Source organism: Drosophila teissieri, chromosome X, assembly GCF_016746235.2.
Source record: "Drosophila teissieri strain GT53w chromosome X, Prin_Dtei_1.1, whole genome shotgun sequence".
NCBI classification, from domain to species: Eukaryota; Metazoa; Arthropoda; class Insecta; order Diptera; family Drosophilidae; genus Drosophila; species Drosophila teissieri.
In genome coordinates this window covers 9,633,735-9,653,703 of record NC_053034.1, presented here as the reverse complement: position 1 = coordinate 9,653,703, position 19,969 = coordinate 9,633,735, and the positions used below count along the sequence as shown (strand labels likewise).

At 48.2% G+C, this 19,969-nt stretch overlaps 3 protein-coding genes across 3 annotated transcripts; 1 reads left to right on the top strand and 2 right to left on the bottom strand.

Annotated features, from left to right (window-relative positions):
* Window positions 1-1,693: 1,693 nt before the first annotated feature.
* On the bottom strand, window positions 1,694-10,265 carry LOC122624563 (cholecystokinin receptor type A). Its single transcript, XM_043804201.1, has 5 exons — window positions 9,544-10,265; window positions 3,021-3,221; window positions 2,654-2,947; window positions 2,408-2,594; window positions 1,694-2,322 (listed from the first exon to the last, which is right to left on the bottom strand). Exons 1-5 carry the CDS (start codon window positions 10,148-10,150, stop codon window positions 1,821-1,823), a joined length of 1,791 nt encoding a protein of 596 aa, XP_043660136.1. The 5' UTR covers window positions 10,151-10,265; the 3' UTR covers window positions 1,694-1,820.
* A 1,333-nt stretch (window positions 10,266-11,598) lies between these two features.
* Window positions 11,599-17,837, top strand: LOC122624434 (coactosin-like protein). Its single transcript, XM_043803968.1, has 3 exons — window positions 11,599-12,054; window positions 17,088-17,411; window positions 17,469-17,837. Exons 1-3 carry the CDS (start codon window positions 12,004-12,006, stop codon window positions 17,583-17,585), a joined length of 492 nt encoding a protein of 163 aa, XP_043659903.1. The 5' UTR covers window positions 11,599-12,003; the 3' UTR covers window positions 17,586-17,837.
* Window positions 17,838-17,981: 144 nt separating this feature from the next.
* Window positions 17,982-19,963, bottom strand: LOC122624433. Its single transcript, XM_043803967.1, has 4 exons — window positions 19,728-19,963; window positions 19,142-19,665; window positions 18,344-19,085; window positions 17,982-18,287 (listed from the first exon to the last, which is right to left on the bottom strand). The coding sequence occupies exons 1-4, from the start codon at window positions 19,805-19,807 to the stop codon at window positions 18,206-18,208; spliced, it is 1,428 nt and encodes a 475-aa protein (XP_043659902.1). The 5' UTR covers window positions 19,808-19,963; the 3' UTR covers window positions 17,982-18,205.
* Window positions 19,964-19,969: the final 6 nt, after the last annotated feature.

The following is a 19,969-nucleotide window of genomic DNA, read 5'->3' as shown; positions in this document are numbered from 1 at the left end:
AGACTAGGCAGCCAGCTACCCAGTGGCATGAGCCAAGTGCAGATGGCCCTACTAGGTATCCCGCATTCGAAACCCCGGCGAACTGACATACGTAGCTGCGTCTTGATTATAAGGTTGTGGCTCGCATGTTTTTCCCCTTCCGCATTTCTTTTTGTTTTGCTGTCCAGGAGCAGCCGCCTTTGCTGCGGAGGATTTGCCATAAATTAAATTACCCAAAAGCCCAAAGCAGATTTGCGAGCCGAGCCGAGCTGGCTGACAACAGCTCGTTTAGAGCCCATACATCTTCCGGAATACGGAGTGCGGAGTACGGAACGCGGAGTACGGAGTGCTGACTTCCGGACTATCCCCGATCCGGGATTTCTCGAGCAGATGGGTGTGGAGAAGGCGTTGGAGGAGGCGTTGTCTTGCGGACTTTTCTGCATACGACGGCACTTTCGCCGACTGCCTGCCTGTCAGTGCACATTTGCCTTTGGCCAAAGTTATGTGCATGAATAAAACAAATTGCAGCTTTTCTGCTTTTCTGCCTTTCTGCTCCGCTTCATTACTCGGGGCCTCTGGTTTTGGGCCAATTCCTTAACGTGGCTGCCAGGCTGTCGACATGAAAAATTGAGCGGCACATCTTTCAACGCGCTGCTGCATAATGCGCTAATAATTAACGTGTTCATCTCGTATCTCAATCTCTATTAGCTGGATGGACACTGCTGCTAAAAGGGAAGCAAGCTAGCTCATGAAAACTAAAAATTATAATAAATAAATATTTTAGTAATGAACTTGGAAACAAGGAACAAGAAACGCAAATACTTTCGTATTAACGCAGCCATGTTGATTTACTTTAACTTTCATCACAGCTCATTGATTAATTGAATGAGTAATTGGGATGCTGATAGACTGGAAAACCGAAATGTCAACATTTGATAAGGAACATTACAGCACAAATTAAGAGGGCGGTAAGTCCTTCACTCGGACCGGACCTTTACAGCTTTCCAGCGCCGTAAAGTGCTGAAGGGATTGCCGCCCACGCCCACACCCAAAACTGCGCCCACTTCCACTTTAAAATAATCATCATGGCCCACTGTTCTTGGCCAGGCTGCGGCGGCTTTGGACCTTAATTGTCGACTCAGTTGCTGTTCTGTGTACTGTGAACTGTATACTGTGAACTGTGTACTCGAGAAGGCGACGAACCGTGTGCCCTGCAGCTCCATAATGACAACCGGATGGACTTGGACCCATACCCGGACTTGGACCCGTACTTGGACCCGTACTCGGACATAAGCGGCTTGTGCTCCACTCAACTGTCGCCTTGCGGAGCTGCTCTGCTCCTAGCTTGCAATTAAAATACCCACTCGTGGCCCATAAATTGTAAACGAGGGCTGGGGCAGAAAAATCCAAAAAAAAGAATAAAAAGTCCCAGCACTTTAGTGCATGTCACAGCCTTCCACTTACTCCACTTCATGGCCAGGTACTCCCATTCCAAATGGGGGATGCCCACTATTAAAATGTCCAGGAAAGCGGCTTAAGTTTTACTCTGTTTATTTGCAGCAACCTTAGGAAGTTCAATTGAAACACCAATAGACTAGCGTCTGAGTTAATTTACGTTATTTTAAGTTACTTTAAGTTATTTTAAGTTATTTTAAGTTATTTTACGAGTACGATCATAATCACAAGTAGGTAAAAAAAATCCATATACCCCTCACTTACTTCAAAAAAAAACACACCACACGCAGTTCGCTTATCATACATATTTACACCGCATCTCGTTGACTATGGGCAAATCCTGGATGATGGGGTCCTTCTTTTGGGGGGGGCGAATCCTCTACAGCTTAGAGCTGAGGACTGTTGGCGGCGCCACTGTTGGTGGTCACCACCGCATTGAGAAACTCGTGGCGCGAGCGACTCCGCCAGGTGCCCATACCCATGGCTAGGCCGGGATTCAGACTGATGTTGGTGTTGGCACTCGCATAGCCGCCCCCCGCCTGCCCAGCGCCCGCCTGGCTGGCGGAGAGTCCTCCAACGCCGGCGGCACCAGCACCACCACCACCACGTCGCCAGGGCAGACCCTTGAAGGTGTCGACGAAGGCGCGCCGGAAGCTGGCGTTCATGAAGCAGTAGGTGATCGGGTTGCAGCAGCTAGAGGAGTAGGCCAGCAGCTGGAGGAAACTGATGGCCGTGTAGTCCACGTACTCGTACACCACCGGGCCAATCAGCATGACCAGCGTGTTGATCACGTACAGCGGCGTCCAGCAGATGAAGAACTCCAGCACCAGGACGAACAGCATCTTCACCACCCGCTTCTTGCTCTCCAGGGTCTTGGCCTCGTTGGACCTGGTTGTTGGATGTGGACAAAGGGGAATGGGGGAATGGGGTATTTGGCATTTGGCAGACGAGGATGTCAGAGACGAATCCCTACCTGCGCAGTGCCGCATCGTGGACGCGAATGCTGGGCGAGGAGGTCTTGGCCAGCGTCACCGTCGTCGTCGTCGTGGTGGTGATCACAGTGGGAGCCGCTGATCTCGTTGTCAAGCTGGTCGTTGCCATGTTCGTGGATCCTCCGCCTGCGGATCCCTCTGAATTGCCATTATTGTTGTTACTGTTTTCTATGTGGAAATTTTAGCATTGAAAAGGCCTTAAAGAGTTACGACCAGGAATTTCTTACCATTGTAGACGGCGGCGGTGGCGGTGAGGACCAGGATGCAGTTGCTACTGCTGCTGGTGCCCGGATTGGGAGCGCCGCTGCCGCCGGTTGTTGCAGCGGAAACGGCAGGATGCGATTGCTGCAGCAGGATGCGGCCGCTGTCCTTGGCCATGCCCACGTAGAGGGTGCGCGTGATGAGGATGTAGGCCACGCAGAGCACCAGCAGCGGCAGGACGAGCAGCAGGAAGTCCAGCAGGATGTTGTAGAAGAGCTCGTATCCCTGGTCGGGCCAAAACTCGCGGCACTTGCAGTAGCCTGCAAACAAACGAAGGGGGTTATATAACAACAAACAGTCTGGTGACTGATGACTGATGGCTATTCCACTCACCCGGTCGACTGGTGGGTATCAATTGACTAAAGACCGCGATGGGCGTCATGCAGAGGATGCCGCCCAGCCAGATGAAGCCGATGATCTTGTAGGCGTGGCTGATGGTCTGCCAGGATCGCGAGCGCAGCGGATGGCAGATGGCGTAGTAGCGTTCGCAGGATATGGCCACCAAGGTCCAGGACGAAACGGCCACGGAGGCGGCTGAAAGATTCGCAAGTGCATAACCTTAGAACAAGCTGAACACGATGGACACCATGGACACCATGGACACCATGGACACCATGGACACGATGGACACACCCAGCTGCTGTCGAGCGCCGTGTCAAATCGCTTTCATTAGAAGGTCCTGCGCCCGCACTCGTTGCATTTTAATTACACAATTTGCATATTAGGAGCAGACGAAACAGAAGGACCCTCGCACTTCTCCCCCTTCTCACGATAGTAGATAGTGACAAACAGTACACGATGCAATTTGCAGAAAGTGCAATTAAGCAATTCCCCAGCCACTCCTTTTCTCACTCACTTTCCCCACTCCAGTGCAGTCTCCATTTCACGTGAGCCTGTTAGCTGCTTTCGCATTGTAAAGCAATTTGCTCCCACGCCCTTCCCCTCCCCCTTCAAATTCCCTTGGCTGCCATTTCGTCCTGCAGGAGCATCGATGGTGGCTAACTAGTACACAAGTGCGGTGCCATATGCAAGTCAATAGGGTGGACTGCGGTGGCGAAGTATTGGAAGTCGCTTTGTGCACTTGGAAAACTGGGCACTTTAACCGGAGAGGTAAATATTTTCTAGTTTATGAATCGATTTTGATATTATGTGCATACCTAGAGCTGATAAAGATGATAAATGGATCAAATGAAATCATAATTGGCTGGCTTGTATGGGTATATGTGCAATTAATGGTTCACCAAAACATTTGTATAATTCGCAAATAAATTAGTTCATAAGGACTTCATATAGACTTCATTTTAGACTTCAATGCGATAAGCGATGCAATTATTAATATTCCGAAATTGTTGTGTTTGCAGATGCATTTGTGGTTTTGCAGATATATTTACTAATAAAGGTATATATTCATGAAGGTATATTTTTAAATATGTATATATTCATATTCAAAAGCAATTAATTGAAGAAGGAAATTGAGTCAAGAAATGAGTAATAAAGACAGCCTCTATCCTAGTTACCTTTGAAATGAAAATATGCTTCTGTTTACAAGTACCAACCAAGGTCCACCCTAATGTGGCTTGCCCTTCTGCTGCATTGTATTACATTACATTTTTCATGTTTACTTGTTTACTTTATATTTTAATTAGGCATGCAAACTAGTATGAGTTATGAGGATTGATAGCATCCACCTGTTTGGGCGTTCAGGCAACCAAGGTCCACCCTAATGTGGCTGGTCTTTCACTGTCTTCCAGCTGCATTGTCACATTTGTGTCGCGTTTGCTGAGTTAACCCCCTGAAATTGAAGTTTACTTTTGATTGACGGTGCGATGCTCTAAGCCAGAAATACTAGCATATGTGCGCTTAAACTTAAAACAAACAGCATTTCCATCCATTTTCATCCATTTCCATTGCCATTTCCATTTGCATTTGGTTTTTGGGGCGCTCAACTTTAAGGCTTTTCGGCTAAGCAGTTTGATTGATTCGCGCACTGAGTCTTGACAACTAAATCATTTCGAGATGCCAATACAAGCCGCCAGAGATTTGCATGTGCTGAAATACTTTGCATACTACATGGATATATGTACATATATATATGTATAGATGTATATATACTATATACTATATACCCCACCCGATTTACGCCCCTTTGGCGTCCACGGTGCGTAATTCAATTGGCAAATGCAAAACTGACGGCAAATAAGGCGGCGTCGGCGGCAAATGACGAACACAAATTGAATTCGATGCCACGCCCCCCTCTCCCCCACCCCTCCCCCTTTCTGCACGCCCATGATGTTTTTCTTTTGGCAACTGATTGAATTTGATTTGTGCGCAGAGTGGGCAGCAGCACGCCTTTGAGGCCAGAAAAAGGACATGAACAAGGATGGCACTGGATGGTATTGAATGGAGATAGGGAAGGGGGTGGAGTTGGGGGGGAAAGGCAGACGTGTTGAGCATATTACGCATACGACACGCAGTCCTCGGGCCCCGCATAAATATGCGACTCTGACAGGCCGGAATTTATAAGCGTCAGTTGGGTGATAAAATTTGATTGCCGCAAATAAAAACGAGCACACTCAGCAAAAAACTAAGGTCACTTCCCACTGAGAGTTGAGAGATTCCTTTTTGCCACTCAACATTTAACAAAGCCACTTTAATTGTCCAAAGTGGAACTGAGTTGGTAGCTTTAAATGCATCTTTCTATATTTATACTTTTATACTTAAATCATTTGTCTCCTGAATGTTTGCAACACTTTCAAAATGTTCTACTTTGACTTCTAGTTTGCATAGCTCCAAGTTCGATAGAAGCAAGCAACTTTTAGGCGAAATTGAAAGGGTTTTTTTTTATTTTTTGGAATACAAATACAAAGTTTTCCTTTTTCAAAAAGGAAATTCAGATGGTTTTGGGGGGGGAAATGTGGACAGCTGTGTTGTATGTGCTGTATGTGTGCATCACTCGGCCAGTTTCTGTTTTGAAATATGGCACTTGGCTAATTTCTTTGGGTGTAGCAAGTAGCAGCAATGGGGCATGGGGCACAAAAAGGCCACAAAAATGTGTTTTGACCAGTCTCAAAGTGAAAGAGAACGCTTGCGTGCCAGTCGCTTTTTGAGGAACTTGGTCCTTGGTCCTGTGATTACAGCTGCAGGCGATCCAGGTTCCTGTCGCCTGTCGCCTGTCGCTCGACTAAGCAGATTGAGTGCTCCTCGCAGATGATGAAACATATTGCCCGGACCGGGGGATGTGGGGCAGGATGTGGGGCAGGATGTGGGGCTGGATGTGCTGCACGGAAACCTGGCCAAAATTGCGGCTGATATTAGAAATGCTCGGTAATTTGTTCTTGCGACTGGGGCCAAGTTCCCAAATTAGTTGGGCATCATCATCTCGAGTGACTGACAATCAGATGCGGTCGCTGACGGCAAAGTGACAGGGCGGAAAAATACTCCCAAGTTGCGAGTTCGGAGTTCGGAGTTGGGTTGACATGACCTGACCAGCGGACTGGATCATGGCCTTTAAATGGCTAGCTTTTAAATACAAATTCGGGAAAAGACGGCGACTTTCAATTCAATATCAAAGAAAACAAACAAACGAACAACTTTTCGGGGCAAAAGTCGTTTAAATTCAACAAAATGCATTTCGTTGTAAAGCGGGGATTTCCACACGCGATGTACATACATACATACATAGTATGGAATGCTGAGTGGAGGAGTGGCAAGTGGAGTAGCCACTCGAAAGCCTGACGCCAATGGCAAAGTTTGACGAGCAACGAAATCAGAGTTTGCCCAGACATTCTATTTAAGTTGCAAAAGAAACAAAGTAGCTTTTTATCGAATTAAGTACTCCAAGGTGGCCAGGTGGATGGGTGGCTAGGTGGCCAGGTGGATAGGTGGCTAGGTGGGCGCCCAACTTGGCTTGGCTAAGCTCCCATATCATCCAGTGGAATGGGGACATGGAGCCCAACGTGTCTGCAGCAGGCTCAGCCGAGCGTAGCTCTCTTAGTGATATTAATATTGTTTTCAAGTGTTTCATTGCGAACTTTAGATTTTAGATCTCACATTTTCCATGCCACGTGCAGTTGGCATGCGGGTAAAGTGGAAGTTGCCTCTTGCCGCACCGAATGTGCATTAATTAAAAAACTTCATGCCTAGCAAATCCCAAAAGGCAGCAAACTTTACCAAAACAAAGCCCTCGAAAGCGACAAAGTTTTGTGCCACAGCAGCAGCCATGGCTGCAAAGGGGAGTTTTCTTTTTTATTCTCGGAAATATTCTCCGCTCTTATTTATGAACAACAATTAGCCAAGGAGCAGTGAGAAAATCTCGCCCGCTGGCCAAAAACTAATCAGCACAAAGTGCTCCACTGGCTGACCAGTAACTTGCAACACCCCTTTTTTCCTCCTCTTCTTCCTTTACGACCAGGTGGCACATCCTGCGTGTGTATGGCCATCATAAAAACGACACTTTTTGCACCTCGCACCATGTGTACATACATACATATGTACATATGTACATAACGCCCCAAATGCTGCTGTTGAACACATGTTTCGCAGCTTATACAGCCTAAAACAACGAACCTGCCGCAAGGACAACAAATGCTATGGCAAAATGTTAAAAACATGCTGCGTCGGAATTGCTTTTTTTTGTTGAACACTAAATTAGAACCTTGTGTTTAGCCTCAAGTCGACAAAAACCTTATATACACATACGATCTCCATGGAAACAGCCAGATTTCCTGCCCGAAAGTCCAGCGTCCACCCGTTAAAGTTCCTTTGGACAACTGGCAACTGAAAAGCTGGGCAAACACAATTATAAATGTCGAACAAAACATGAATAAATTCAAATCAATGAGTTAAAAACAAAGGCATTCGAAAAAAGTTATAGTTAAAAAAGTTAGCAAGATTAATGATTGTCGAACAACACAGGCGATTAAAGGAAGAACAGAAAAACATCTGCTTAATACTGTGGATTTTCATTGAGCTAATTTTAAAAACAAGTTTCTCTATTTATTTTTTAAACTTGGCTAAATATTTGTTTTAAACTTAATTTCAGTTTGCTAAAGTAAAACCTTGCTTAGTTAACGTTGAAAAAAGATGTTTATAGAGATTCTTAAGTAAACGTTTAAGGACGAAAATAGAAGCCATCAGAAGCCTGAAGCCAGGAAGGCGCCTCTTGACCACCTCGAGTTCCCTGGCAGCACGGTTTGTGGAATAGTCCGTCCTCCGCGGAGCTCCGGTGGACACACACACACCGTACACACACTGAACACACACCGTTTACACCCCAATGACTCCGGTCCTCTTGTTTTTTTTAGTGCCCGGGCTCCACATTTCCCACGGGCATCAACAGGCGCCATTAGGAGGAGCAGACTGTGATCCGCCTGTAATTGTAGAACCCCCACCACCTCCTCATCCACCTCCTCATCCACCTCCTCATCCACCTCCTCATCCACCTCCTTATCCACTCGCCTCCCCATCAACATTCCCATCCCCCCGCGGGCCATGTCACATGTGCATGCTGTGCTGCATGTTGCATGTTCCCCAGGTGCGTGACGCTTGTACCTGCCACCGGGAGCTGCCACATCCTAGCCTTAACCCGCCTCTTGGTACGCCTCCTCCACGGGACGCTGCGCCAATTGAAAATGGTTATTTAATTCGCCTGTTCGACTGTTGCGGTGGGGACTGGGGATTGGGGCTTGGAGATTGTAGATTGGGGCCAAAAGTATGCAGTGCTGCTGCACACAGCCGCTTTAAATTGCGCAGCGAAGTATGCTACGCATTTGCGTTTGCTTTCTGCCCCAAAGCAGTGTGGCGCCTCCCTTTGCCAGCCGAGATCCACAGCATGCCATTAACGCGGGGGCCATCTATCCCAGTGACTAACAGGGATGCAGATGGAGATGGAGATGGGGATGGGAATGGGGGTCGGGGGTCGGGATTACGCGCAACTTTGCCACAGGACGCAATGGACAACAGTTACCGAAATCCTAAAATATGTATTCACACTCCGTTGCTAATGCGCCATTTCACATAAACATAAAGAACGAACTGCCAGTTTTCCGCCAGTTTTCCAGCAGTTTTCCGCCGCAGAAAACCCACATAATTGTCCGTGGCCCCCCAAATGTTATTTTAATCACGTCCAACTGTTGTCCTGCCAACGCGCCTGATTTGAAGTTATGTGCTGGCCATGGGACTCTGAATCCTGCACACGGTATCCTGTTGCCTGTATACGCATCCGCATCCTGGCCACAGACAATGGCGCACACGCTGTCAATAACATGGGGCAACATTATGATTTCCATGATTTTAATTTCCATTTGGAAATTTCCGGGACAGGTGGGTAGAAAATGCGACACGCACGCAGGGATATGGGTTATGGAAATGAAAGGGGTAACTGGTAGGAGACGGAAACCAGGACAATATATGTGTATAATATGCCCACGTTAAACACAACTTGTTGTTTGGCGCGCTTTATGAGCTCCCCCGCATGACAGGGCCAATAAAACGATCCACATGCGACGATAATCGTAAAAAATTATTTTAATGCCCCACCAGCGAGCAACCTAAAAAGCCAGGAACCCAGGAACCTAGGAAACTAGGAACCAAGGAAACTACGAATCCGTGTGGCCCCCACTCACATGCGCCATAAATGGGGCCCTCAACTTATGTATTTGTAATTCCAGCTAATTGAAGACTGCAAAAGGTGGGGGAATTGGGGCAGCTTAGCTAATATTAGGCGGTTACTTATAATGTCAGAGAACGCAGCTCCAGTGGGACAGGTCGTTAAATAAGCCAGACGTTTAGGCATTTAGTGGTTGCTCTCTGGCAGATGGAGCAGGGAGGAGGTAGCAGGGAGCAGGACTTAACTCACCTTGGGAGAACTGGAAGAGCTTGCAGAGGAACTCGCCGAAGATGAAGTTGCGCAGCAGGGTGCCCACCAGGGTGACGGGCATGCAGAGCACGCCCAGCAGCATGTCCGAGATGGCCAGGTTGAGCAGGAACACGTTGGTAATGGTACGCATCCGGCGGTTCTGCACCAGCGTCGAGATGACCAGCAGGTTGCCCAGCACGGCGAACAGCAGGATTATGCTGTAGCTGGGTATCAGCCAGACGGGCATGCCAGTGGTGGAACTACTGGAGCTGGAGCTGGAGCTGGAAGCGGGAGCGGTGCTGGGACTTGAAGTGGAACTGGCACCGAAACTGGAACTGGTGCCCAGGGCGAAGGCCATTTCGGTGACCAAGTCACTGGGCTCGGTGTCCATATAGCTGGCCATATTGTCGGCATAGCTGGTTGTCGCATTGCCCGCCAAGGAGGCACTGCCTCCGTGGCCAGTTCCATTGTATGGGCCCACGTTGAGCGAGACTATGTGACCCGCCGCACTGGGCGCATTGGCATAGTAGTCGAGCAGTGCCCGATAGGCAGCCGCTGCAGCCATGGACGCCTGCTCCGCATTGCTGCCCTCCTCGTAGTTGAACATCCCGGTTAACCGGGGCTGACTTGTGCCAATCACTGGCCACCACCGCCGGACATGTCCCCTTTTGTTTGGTCACCGAAAAAAAAATATATATACGAGTGTATATAGCTTCAAGCAATTGCAGTTGAAACGGCGACGCTTGCGCGCAGGCTGGCGAGGATTTCGAGGATTTCGATATAGGGGGGAACTCGGTGGTAATCCGAGCACACGAGTTGGCGGCTGTGGAGGCTGCCAGGAGTGGGCTCGCCTGCTACCGTTGCGGGTAACGCGTCGTGGGCAACTGACGACTGGCGGACGAGGACGACACCTACGCTCCGCTGGGTCAGCTGCCGCAACATGTTGCGTGGGCGATGCCGAATGGCGCAAACTCACCACGGCAACATGTGGCTAGCAGCATGCTGCGTGCTGTCGGGCAGCCTTGTTGCCGGGCAACTTCCATGTTGCGCGCGGAGGACGTTCCCCTCCCGTTCCGATTGGCAAAAATTAACGGAGCACTGCATCCTCCGCGACGTCTTCAGCGGCTGCTCGGCCCACGCCACACGCCACATGCCACATGCACCACGCCACATGCACCACGCACCACGCAAATCATCAAATCAGCCGCATTCCTATGGCACTTGAGTGCCCGGGGAAAATAATCTCGGCTCGTTATGTATTTGCACAAATGTTCTGCGCCAATTCCATGGCTTGCATTCCCAGCCGACAAGCTGGCGGGGATCAGTGCTGATCTGGCCATATTTGCAGGTATATATGTTAGGTATATAACGTTTCCGATCAGCACCTGTATCAGAAACTACCTTTGGAGGGGTATGTGATCGTCTTCGGTTAGGAGTCCGTGCTGGCGAAGAAATCCAAGGGATGCAAGAGCATCAGCATAGAAAGCCACCATGCCATCGAAGAAGAGGAGCACTGCACTCAGATTGGTCTGCTGCAGAGGCTTCCGCTGCTCCTGGAGAACGTGGGCCAGGTTGGGGAACATGGCACAGAGTCACACTGATGAGTCGCTTCCCAGATTCCCACATTGATTTCTGCACTCATAATGTGAGCAACGTAAATGCGTTTTTGTTAAGGTAAACAATGCCAAGACTTTGTTGTGAGAGGAGCCACCAAGGCACGCCCAATTTTCTCGCGGTGTACGATCAAAACACTAGCCAACATCTGGCTTTTTTTGGGTGCTCCTGAAAATGCCTGCACTGAAAATGAAACTGAAAATAAAGCCAAATGCGGCGACATCGTCGCAGTTTGCGCTCTCTCTCTACCTCTCTTTCGCACGCTCCCCACGCCGCTCTGTCTCTATCGCAACTGCTGCATGTCTATCAGCTGCCGTGGGGCCTCTGCCCCAGTGCATCTCGCTCGCACCCACGGCGACTGCGCCGCCGACTTCGGGCGGTCGTCGGACGACGGACGACGGTCGTCGGCACTTCATTCGGAGTTGCAGACGCCGGCAACGCCGCATTCGTGAGTTACAACTCGTGGTGGTCGGACGAAGTTCAGCGGCTGCTCTGCTAACTGGATATCATCTGGAACTGTGCTGGTTCTGTCCTGTTCTGATCTGATCTGTTCTGTTCTGTTCTGTACTGTTGTTCCTCGCTCTTTTGTGCACTTGCATTGATTGTGTGTGTGTGTGTGTTGTTGTTTCCTGGCGCTGTGTATTTTTGTTTTCGTTGTCACTCTGCCACTTTGTCACCTGGCAAACGGTCAACTCTTCCCGCCGGACCAGCGCTCCATACACCATTCGAGACCAACTCGCGATCCCAGCCAGCGGTTCCCAAGAGCACCAGCATCCCAGCTGCGCATCTAAAAGCATATCCACATCCACGTCCACGTCCAGAACACAGAGCCACCAGAGCACCAGCATGTCGGACGGCATCGAGGTCGAGCAATTGGTGGAGAGCAAGCCGAGAAGGGTGAGTAGTGGGGTGGGCACACACATGGACTGCGATTCGGAGTTGCAGTTGGAGTTGCAGAGTCGGTAGTCCTGCTGCGGGCAGGGTCCACGAAATGTGTGTGTATACACAGGCTGCAGCCAGGGGACGACCGAAAATTAAGAATTATAAAAGATTGGATGGTGCAGCCAGCAGTCCAGAGAGTCCAGAGAGTCAGAGAGCAGGCCGCGGAGATATCTTATAGATACACCGCAAGAAAACGTGTGCCCAATATGCTGATCACTTTTGAGACCGAGTCAGTCACTCCGATATGATATCATTATGAATTAAAGAAAGAAAGTTTCGTTGGCCAACTAATGACTAGATTATATATAACTATAAATACTACTACATACAGCATTGCATTTTCTCTCGGTGTACACACTGGAGTTGCCGAAGCCCAGGCCCATGCGACGTGTGTGTATCTCGCTGGGCATGCGTGAGTGTCTGTAAATAACTCTGACATTGGCTCGCCGGCGACTCCGCTCCACAAGAACCGGCCCCAGAGGGCCAGAGGTCCAGGAGGCGGGGTGGCAGCTGGCTTTTATGGCTCTGGCTGGGAGGGCAGTGCCAGTGGCAGTGAGGCAGAGGCAGGGGCAGGGGCAGGGACATGGAACAGGGACCGAGTCTCGAGGGGCATCATGCCGGCGCGCAGCGATTGCGGGGGCGACTCCGAATCCGACTTCGAATCCAAACCCAAATCTGTATCCGAATGCGACGCCTGCGATGCGATGCGATGCATATCAAGTTCAAGTGCGTTTTCAATGCTGCACTTGCTCCCATGTCTCGCGTCTCGAGACACCAGCGATACCCAGCGAAGACGCTGTGCTGTGCTGTGGTTAATGCGGCGGAGTCCGTCTCCCTGGCAAACACGTATAGCTTTCCAGATTACGGTTGTTTGGCAGTTGCAGCGCCCCATTATCTTGGTGGTGGGGGGGGGGGTGGTACTTCGTTCAGCTGATCGCGAGATGTGCGATTCATGTGACTTTCGGTGCACAGCACTTGTTCGTCGACCTAATCTCTATGGCACCAAACAAAGAGCTGGTGCTGCTTGGCAGCCAGGCCAATAAATAATATAATTTCGAGTTTTGCAAGTGGCGAGAACAAAAGGAGCGTAATAAAAAGTATGTGCCATCGGCGGGTATATTCGTTAGTAGCCATTCCACACCCTCCTCCAATGTTCGGAAATCGCTTCCTGACGCGCCAATTTTGGTCATCCACTCCCCGAGTCGCCGTCGCCGTCGTCGTCGTCGTCGTCATCGTCACCTTCAGGCGGCATGAATCACGCACTCCCCGTACCCTGTACCCCATGCCTCGACCATCCACAATCCCATCCCCATCCGGCATCCAAAAGCCCCCGACTCCGACGTCTGGGGCGTGAGCAGCCACAAAACAGTTTGCTCCTTTGTTTCCTGCACTGCTGCACTGTATGTGTGTTTGTGGAGTCGCGAATGAAACATCGACGACTGCTGAATAAAAAATAAAATACAGTGAGAATAAAATAAAGTAGAGCTGGGCGAAAGAACATTGACATATCGGCGGTCCCAGACGCGCAGCAAGTACGTCATTGCGACTGCGCTGCAGCAACTGGCAATTTGTCACTACATCGGGATTTATTTATTTACTTATTTGTTTTATGTTTTTTTCGTTTTTGGTTTTTCGATTTTCGTTTTTGGCCTGGCCAAGGCGATGCGGTTAATAACCGATTCGTTGCAATTTATTGCTTATTTTCCAAGTGCCTGACCGATGATCACTCGGCATTTGGCGCAGTGAGTCAGTGGCAGCGACCCAAGGATATCCCGCATATTGAGCGTTTACTGTGCCATATTTCATATATGTATCTGCAACGCCTCTCCTTTATTTCCCTTTATTCCATGCCCCGATCGTATTATTTGGAATTTTTCCCCTCTCTTATCTGAAATTCATTAGTCAACATAAAACACTTTCGGTCCACACTTGTACACACATAACGAAAGCGAATAAAACACAGAATGTGCAGTGCAGTCGAAAGTAATACTTGGTGAATACTTGGTGAATACTCTTACTCTGATTGTTCATACATCAGTATTTGCTTTATGAGCTCACGCTTTATATATACGTACATACTATATAGTACTATCGGAGTTATATGAAAATAATGAGGGTATACACACACATCGAATGATATAATACGCGCTGAGCGAAAAGAAAGATATGGAAATATCTTTAAAGTTAGTGTTCCTAACTTTTCGGTTCTCAATCGCTTACTGCTTTCTTTTTTTTCTTTGATTTAATATGTGTTTGTTAGCTGAAGGACATTTCTAGTGAAAGTGCAAGTATTCTAAGTATGCAGTTATTGCAACTGCAACTATGTACCATTCACAAGGGTATCGGATTTGAGGCATTACGCGGCAAGTCAGTTTTGAGCACCTGGCTTTCTGGGGATTCGGTTTCGGTTTCGTTTCGTTTTCGTTAGCAATTTTTATTTGCCGTACTATGCTTGGTTACGTTTAGCTGCAGTTATAGCCGCGTTTGATGCATCGCCGGTCGTCCGCTCATTGCCAGATATCGATGGATATATGTAGCTATATATCTATAGCTGGCATATACTGGCAATGCAACGTGCTGTATGAATGCACACACATGGGCATATATGGCTCATTACGTACGAGTCCACATTGATTCATATGTACATACATATCTATCGGACATGGCCACAGGCCATTTGAGTAGAGCGAAATGTTTGGCAGATGACTTTCCTGCTAATGCAATGGAGTTATTATGATTATTGTTTGATTATATTATTGCAAATGATGTTATATATTTCCTGCCATCGTTGCAAGGTGACTTATCAATCTGGCTGAGACTGTTGGTGACATCGTTCTCCATCGAGAATCACGATTAACCATATCAATTATGGTCGCTCGCTTTTCCATGCGAATCTCTCGAGCATGACGCACTGTGATTTTCCTTGGAACTAGTTTCCCTTTTCCATAACCCTCCAATCTCTCGATTCCTATGACTAAGCGCCAACTGCTAGTGGATATTTATGGTGTGTAAAATTGAAACAGTCGAGCCCAGCTCGATTACCAGATTGCTGAGGGGATGGCACTAATTGCCCGGGCGATCCCAAGAACTTTCCGTAATAAATCAATTTCAGTTCTTGTAGTTTTGCGACACTATTCTTATCAGTGTGTTTTGGGACCAACTAGATGGCAGTGCGTCAATTGCGGAGGAGGGTCTATCCGAGCCTATCCTATCTGATCTTTGGGTGCAGTCCCTGCGCCACTGGAGTGATCTAATTTGTCGTGTTGTCATTGTTTCAGAGCACTAGATATGGCCTATATATAGGTGTATATACATATGTGCGAACGTTATCGGGCTTATCGGTTGGAAACTTAGTTTCAGCTAATTTTAGCCAACAAATTGGCTCACGTACCCATGGAAGTTGCATTAGGAGCGCCGACATTTGTATTATATATACATTTGTATCTGCTATCTGTTATCTGGTTTTTTTGTTGTTGTTTTTTTTTGTTTGGGGGGAAAATTTGTTGGGTATTTTCGGTGGGTCATTTGCTGCAACGGTTTTTTTAGCCATCCGCTCTTTTTTGGCACAGTTTGCGTCCGCATCTTCTTTTTTCTTTTTTTTTTTGTGTTTTTGCCTTCCGACTAATTAATTCAGAGCCACGAAACGGGAGCTTCAGAGCTGTTCCATAGTTCTATGCGACGTATAGAATACACACACATACATATACAATCTCCAAGTTCTCACTGCGTTGCGTTGTGAAAGTCGTCGCCCGAATCATCTTTGGGTTTAATTGTTTGGCTTTTGATATTTTCGGCAGTCGTCGCTTTTCTAATTGATTTTTCTCACCAGACGCCGTACTCTCCGGTCATTGAACGCATTATAGAGCGATCTCTATCTCCATCTCCATCTTCCCATCTGTATCTGTATCTGTATATCTAGCTGTATCTGTATATCTAGCTGTATCTGTATCCGCATCTCTGGCCCAGCTTCAATGTCTATTTATACGCGAGTCTTGTTCCTGACTTTAAGCCCGGGTTGTTTGGCTGGCAGCTCGGTTTTCTTTGTTTCTTGTCATCCAGTTACACCGACGACCCCAAGTCACTTATCAAATCTCTGACCTGCTTTCCGTCGGCTACTGATTGAAAATTGTCACGCGTAAATTGATTTTAATGCGGCAATCCGCTTAAGACAATATGGGCAACAAAATAGTGCACTCTGTGAAAGGGAGGCAGTTTTCCCTACCCATACGCACTTGGGTCGATCGCTTTCCACGCTTTCCAATCACCTAAACTGGACCCAACTTCATAAATCACAATTAAAAGTAATCGGTATCTAACCAAAATTCGTCGTTTAAATTTCACTATCAAGCAATCAAACTTATCAAGCAATTTAAATTCATTTACATATCAATATTTATAAATCATCATTTGTTTGGGCTTTTAAACGGAACCCTCATAAGTGTAGATGGTACCCCGTTCGATATCATTATCAAAAAATGGTGTAATATAATATAATATGCAGGTATGGCCAAGCTTATCATGGTAAAGCCTTTATTTTTTATTTGAAATAACTACAGATTTATTATGGCTACTTTTGCACTGGCCCGCTGGTATTATGTTTGCGAAGCACTAAAGTGGCAACAAATTGCTTTCCGTGAATCTGCCCGAAAGTAATGCAAGTGGGCGATGCAATGGCGTGCCTTTTCCTTGGGCGTTTTGTGGTTGCCTGACACGGAAATTGAATGAATTGAATGTAATATACCATCGAAAGCGAAAGCACCGATCGAATCTGACTCATAGATGGCGCCGTCAAGAGTACTTGGCCCCGCATTGAGTGCATACAATACATTCGTTATCGATGGCCAAGCGGATGGTGGTTGGTGATTTGTCTTGGCGGAACGAGGCGGACTTGGAATAAATAATTGAGACTTTATACTTCCGACTGAAAGTTGCGAATAATCCCCCTCACAGCTTGCTTATAATCCTCCTTTCCCCTTGCTCGTTCGCAGATGCCGCTGGCCACGTCGCTGGAGAAGGACTCGATTCGCGAGGCCTACGAGGATGTGCGCTCCGATCTGACGGACACCGAGTGGGCGGTATTCAAGTTCGATGGCGCCCAGATCATTGTCCATGCACGCGGTCAGTGCTTCGAGGAATTCCGACAGCAGTTCGGTGACTCGGAACGCGCCTTTGGCTACATACGCATCCAGATGGGCGATGAGATGTCCAAGCGCAAGAAGTTCATCTTCCTGACGTGGATCGGCCAGGAGGTGGGCGTCATCCAGCGGGCCAAGATGTCCACAGACAAGGCGCTGATCAAGGACGTCCTTAATGTGTGTAGCCAGTTGCTAAACGCCGAAATAGATCCTCTAATCTTTACTCTCTTGCAGAATTTCGCCGTGGAACTGCAGGCGGGCGTGGAGGCCGAACTGGACATTGAGCTCTTCAGGGAGGCTCTGAATCGTGCCGGCGGTGCCAACTACGGAACGGGCATCCGGGATAACTAAGCGGCCTCCAAGTTACTTTATATATACATTTTTTTTTTTGCAACTCTTAACTGCTTACGAAACTGCTCCTTTCTCTTTAATTATTATGAATTAATTTTATGAAATTTAAAAACTGTACATTTTATGTAATATTATACAAGCAATTGTAACATTACTGGGCCACCTTGGTTTTTCTTCTATTTGCATCCATAAGAAGACAGAAATGGTATCTTCAAAACCGGATGTGAAATCATTTTAGATGCCATACAAGTAGTTGTGTATATAGTGAGACTGCTAAATTGCTTTGATGATAATACATTAGTTATACTCAGTTTTTTACTAGATCAACATATAGTGAAGAGACAACTTATGCGTTAGGAAAGTAAAAAAAAAAAGTACCCGAAAGAAAAAGAAATGTATTTTTCGAATAGTACCATGTTCTTGTCTATTCAATTGGATACAGTGTCTATACTAAACAAATGTTTTGGTTTAAACTTGTCTAGTTTGCTGAACAAGCGCCGGGTGGCAAGCGCGCCTAAAGTGAAGATGGTTTACGTTGTTGAACTTAATACTAGGGAGATGATGAATTGAGTGGTATGTCTAGAAAATTGTCTAGTTGCCTCTTAATTCCCGGACGCCTCCTAGCGGTCCCGGAAGAGTACCGAGTGAAGTGCATCGATGTCCACCTCCACGCCAGACGAGTTCGTGGTCACTGTGCGAGAGCTACGGACGGGAACGTTGAACAATGCTGCTTGATATGTTTAGGGCATTTCACTCACCTGGAGTTGTGTGCCGAGCGGTGGGAGGAGTGCGGATTGACCAGCACACAGTGCATTGGCTGGTCATCGAACTCACGATGGTGATAGGCGTCTACGGCCATCTCGGCGTGTTCCAGTGACTTGTAAATAACTTCGGCGGTGCCGGGACGCACCACATGGGCGTCGTACATTGGACCGATGTCGCTAAAGAGCTCGCGAATATCCGCAGTTGTCACATTCGAATGCAGATTGCTCACCAGCAGGCGATATCCACCCTTGCTGTTCGACGTACCCAGCGGCAATGTGGGTGGTGAACGGCGTATTGTCATCGGGTGGGACATCGATGGAGCTGCACTACCACCACCACCACCACCACCACTGCTACCAGCGACCTGTCCACGGTTCTCGTTTGCGTAGATCCCATGGGAGACGCGACGATCCGGCTCACCGCCAAACAAACGAGCCCGCAACGATTCTGGAAGATTGCTTGTGTTTACCGTGCTGCGGTGGCGGCGCTCGAAGAGCTTCTCGCTGGTATCCGTGCGTCCAACGACCAGCGGGGTGGGCAACGAAGGTCGCTCAATGCGATTGCGGGCCACCTCGTAAATAGAGAATGGATCGTTGGCTATATTGTTCTTTAGTGGAGCCGTTGACATCTCCACGTCGTCGTCGCGGTTCAGGTCAAAGCCACCAAAGGTGTAGCGCGGCGGCGGCTGCTGCTGGCCAGTGTAATTGCCAAAGTGAAGTGTGCGAGTGATCTCCTCTGAAATGGGACGAGTGGTTTTACAGAATGGCTTGGCGGAAAAGGCACTAACTAACCATCTTCGAGATCCTGCATATTGTCATGATCAACATAGCCGCGTGGAGCAAAGGGTTTGCCCGGCTGATTGGATCTGGGGCCAAAGGTACGACGCAGGCCCGCCAATCTGTGGTCGCCCAGTCCCACGACCTCGTCGTCCGTGTCCCATTTCGTGGTTTGGCCATGGTTTGGGTGGTTTGCCATGCTGATGGTGCGCTGAGCAAACTGGCCAATATGTACTCCCGTACCTCGGGCGTGACGTGATGGTTTCACCGACTCATCTTCATCATCATCAGGTAATGGGCCCGCCGGACGGGACTTCTTCCTCTCCAGCAACAACTGGCGGGCATCGATGCCAGAGTCTCGCATGCTCTGGTTGATCAGGTCACGGGCATCAGCTATCTTGGCACGTGTCTTCTGGATGATCTTGTTCCTGGCATCGAAGGTGCGCTTTGCTGGCGGATCAGACAGGGATCCTCCGGCGCCCGATGGTTTGAAGGAAGGCTTGTTCAGCAGCCGGCGCGGCTTAGAGAAGTTGGGATTGCTGCAATAGAAAACGCATTGAGTGCAACGCCATTTTTTCGGCTGTCCTGCAAATGCACCTACAACTTTCTGTCGCTGGGACGATGGCCGCCGTGCCCGCGCTTTCGCTCTATAATCTCGTCCAGACTCAGTTCGATGTCCATGGCTGCCGGCTTTTGCTTTTCACACCCTTTCCTAAGCTATGCACGAATCAAAATAAGAGAAAACCTTTAGATTTTCCTGATAACTCGTACTCTGTTTGTAAAAAAAAAATGCTGGCGTTTCACTGGTGACACTTGGGGTGGCTGTTTGTACTATCGCGCAGC

What these genes read in the sequence shown, in the direction of transcription:
- LOC122624434 (XM_043803968.1), top strand. Translation starts at nt 12,004, where the DNA reads ATGTCGGACGGCATCGAGGTCGAGCAATTGGTGGAGAGCAAGCCGAGA. An exon ending in TGGAGAGCAAGCCGAGAAGG is followed by an intron (nt 12,055 to 17,087) that starts GTGAGTAGTGGG and finishes GCTCGTTCGCAG; the next exon opens with ATGCCGCTGGCCACGTCGCT. An exon ending in TGATCAAGGACGTCCTTAAT is followed by an intron (nt 17,412 to 17,468) that starts GTGTGTAGCCAG and finishes ACTCTCTTGCAG; the next exon opens with AATTTCGCCGTGGAACTGCA.
- LOC122624433 (XM_043803967.1), bottom strand. Translation starts at nt 19,807, where the DNA reads ATGGACATCGAACTGAGTCTGGACGAGATTATAGAGCGAAAGCGCGGG. An exon ending in CGTCCCAGCGACAGAAAGTT is followed by an intron (nt 19,666 to 19,727) that starts GTAGGTGCATTT and finishes TTTCTATTGCAG; the next exon opens with CAATCCCAACTTCTCTAAGC. An exon ending in CGCTCGGCACACAACTCCAG is followed by an intron (nt 18,288 to 18,343) that starts GTGAGTGAAATG and finishes TCCCGTCCGTAG; the next exon opens with CTCTCGCACAGTGACCACGA.
- LOC122624563 (XM_043804201.1), bottom strand. Translation starts at nt 10,150, where the DNA reads ATGTTCAACTACGAGGAGGGCAGCAATGCGGAGCAGGCGTCCATGGCT. An exon ending in CACCGCCGCCGTCTACAATG is followed by an intron (nt 2,595 to 2,653) that starts GTAAGAAATTCC and finishes ATTTCCACATAG; the next exon opens with AAAACAGTAACAACAATAAT. An exon ending in CACGATGCGGCACTGCGCAG is followed by an intron (nt 2,323 to 2,407) that starts GTAGGGATTCGT and finishes TCCAACAACCAG; the next exon opens with GTCCAACGAGGCCAAGACCC.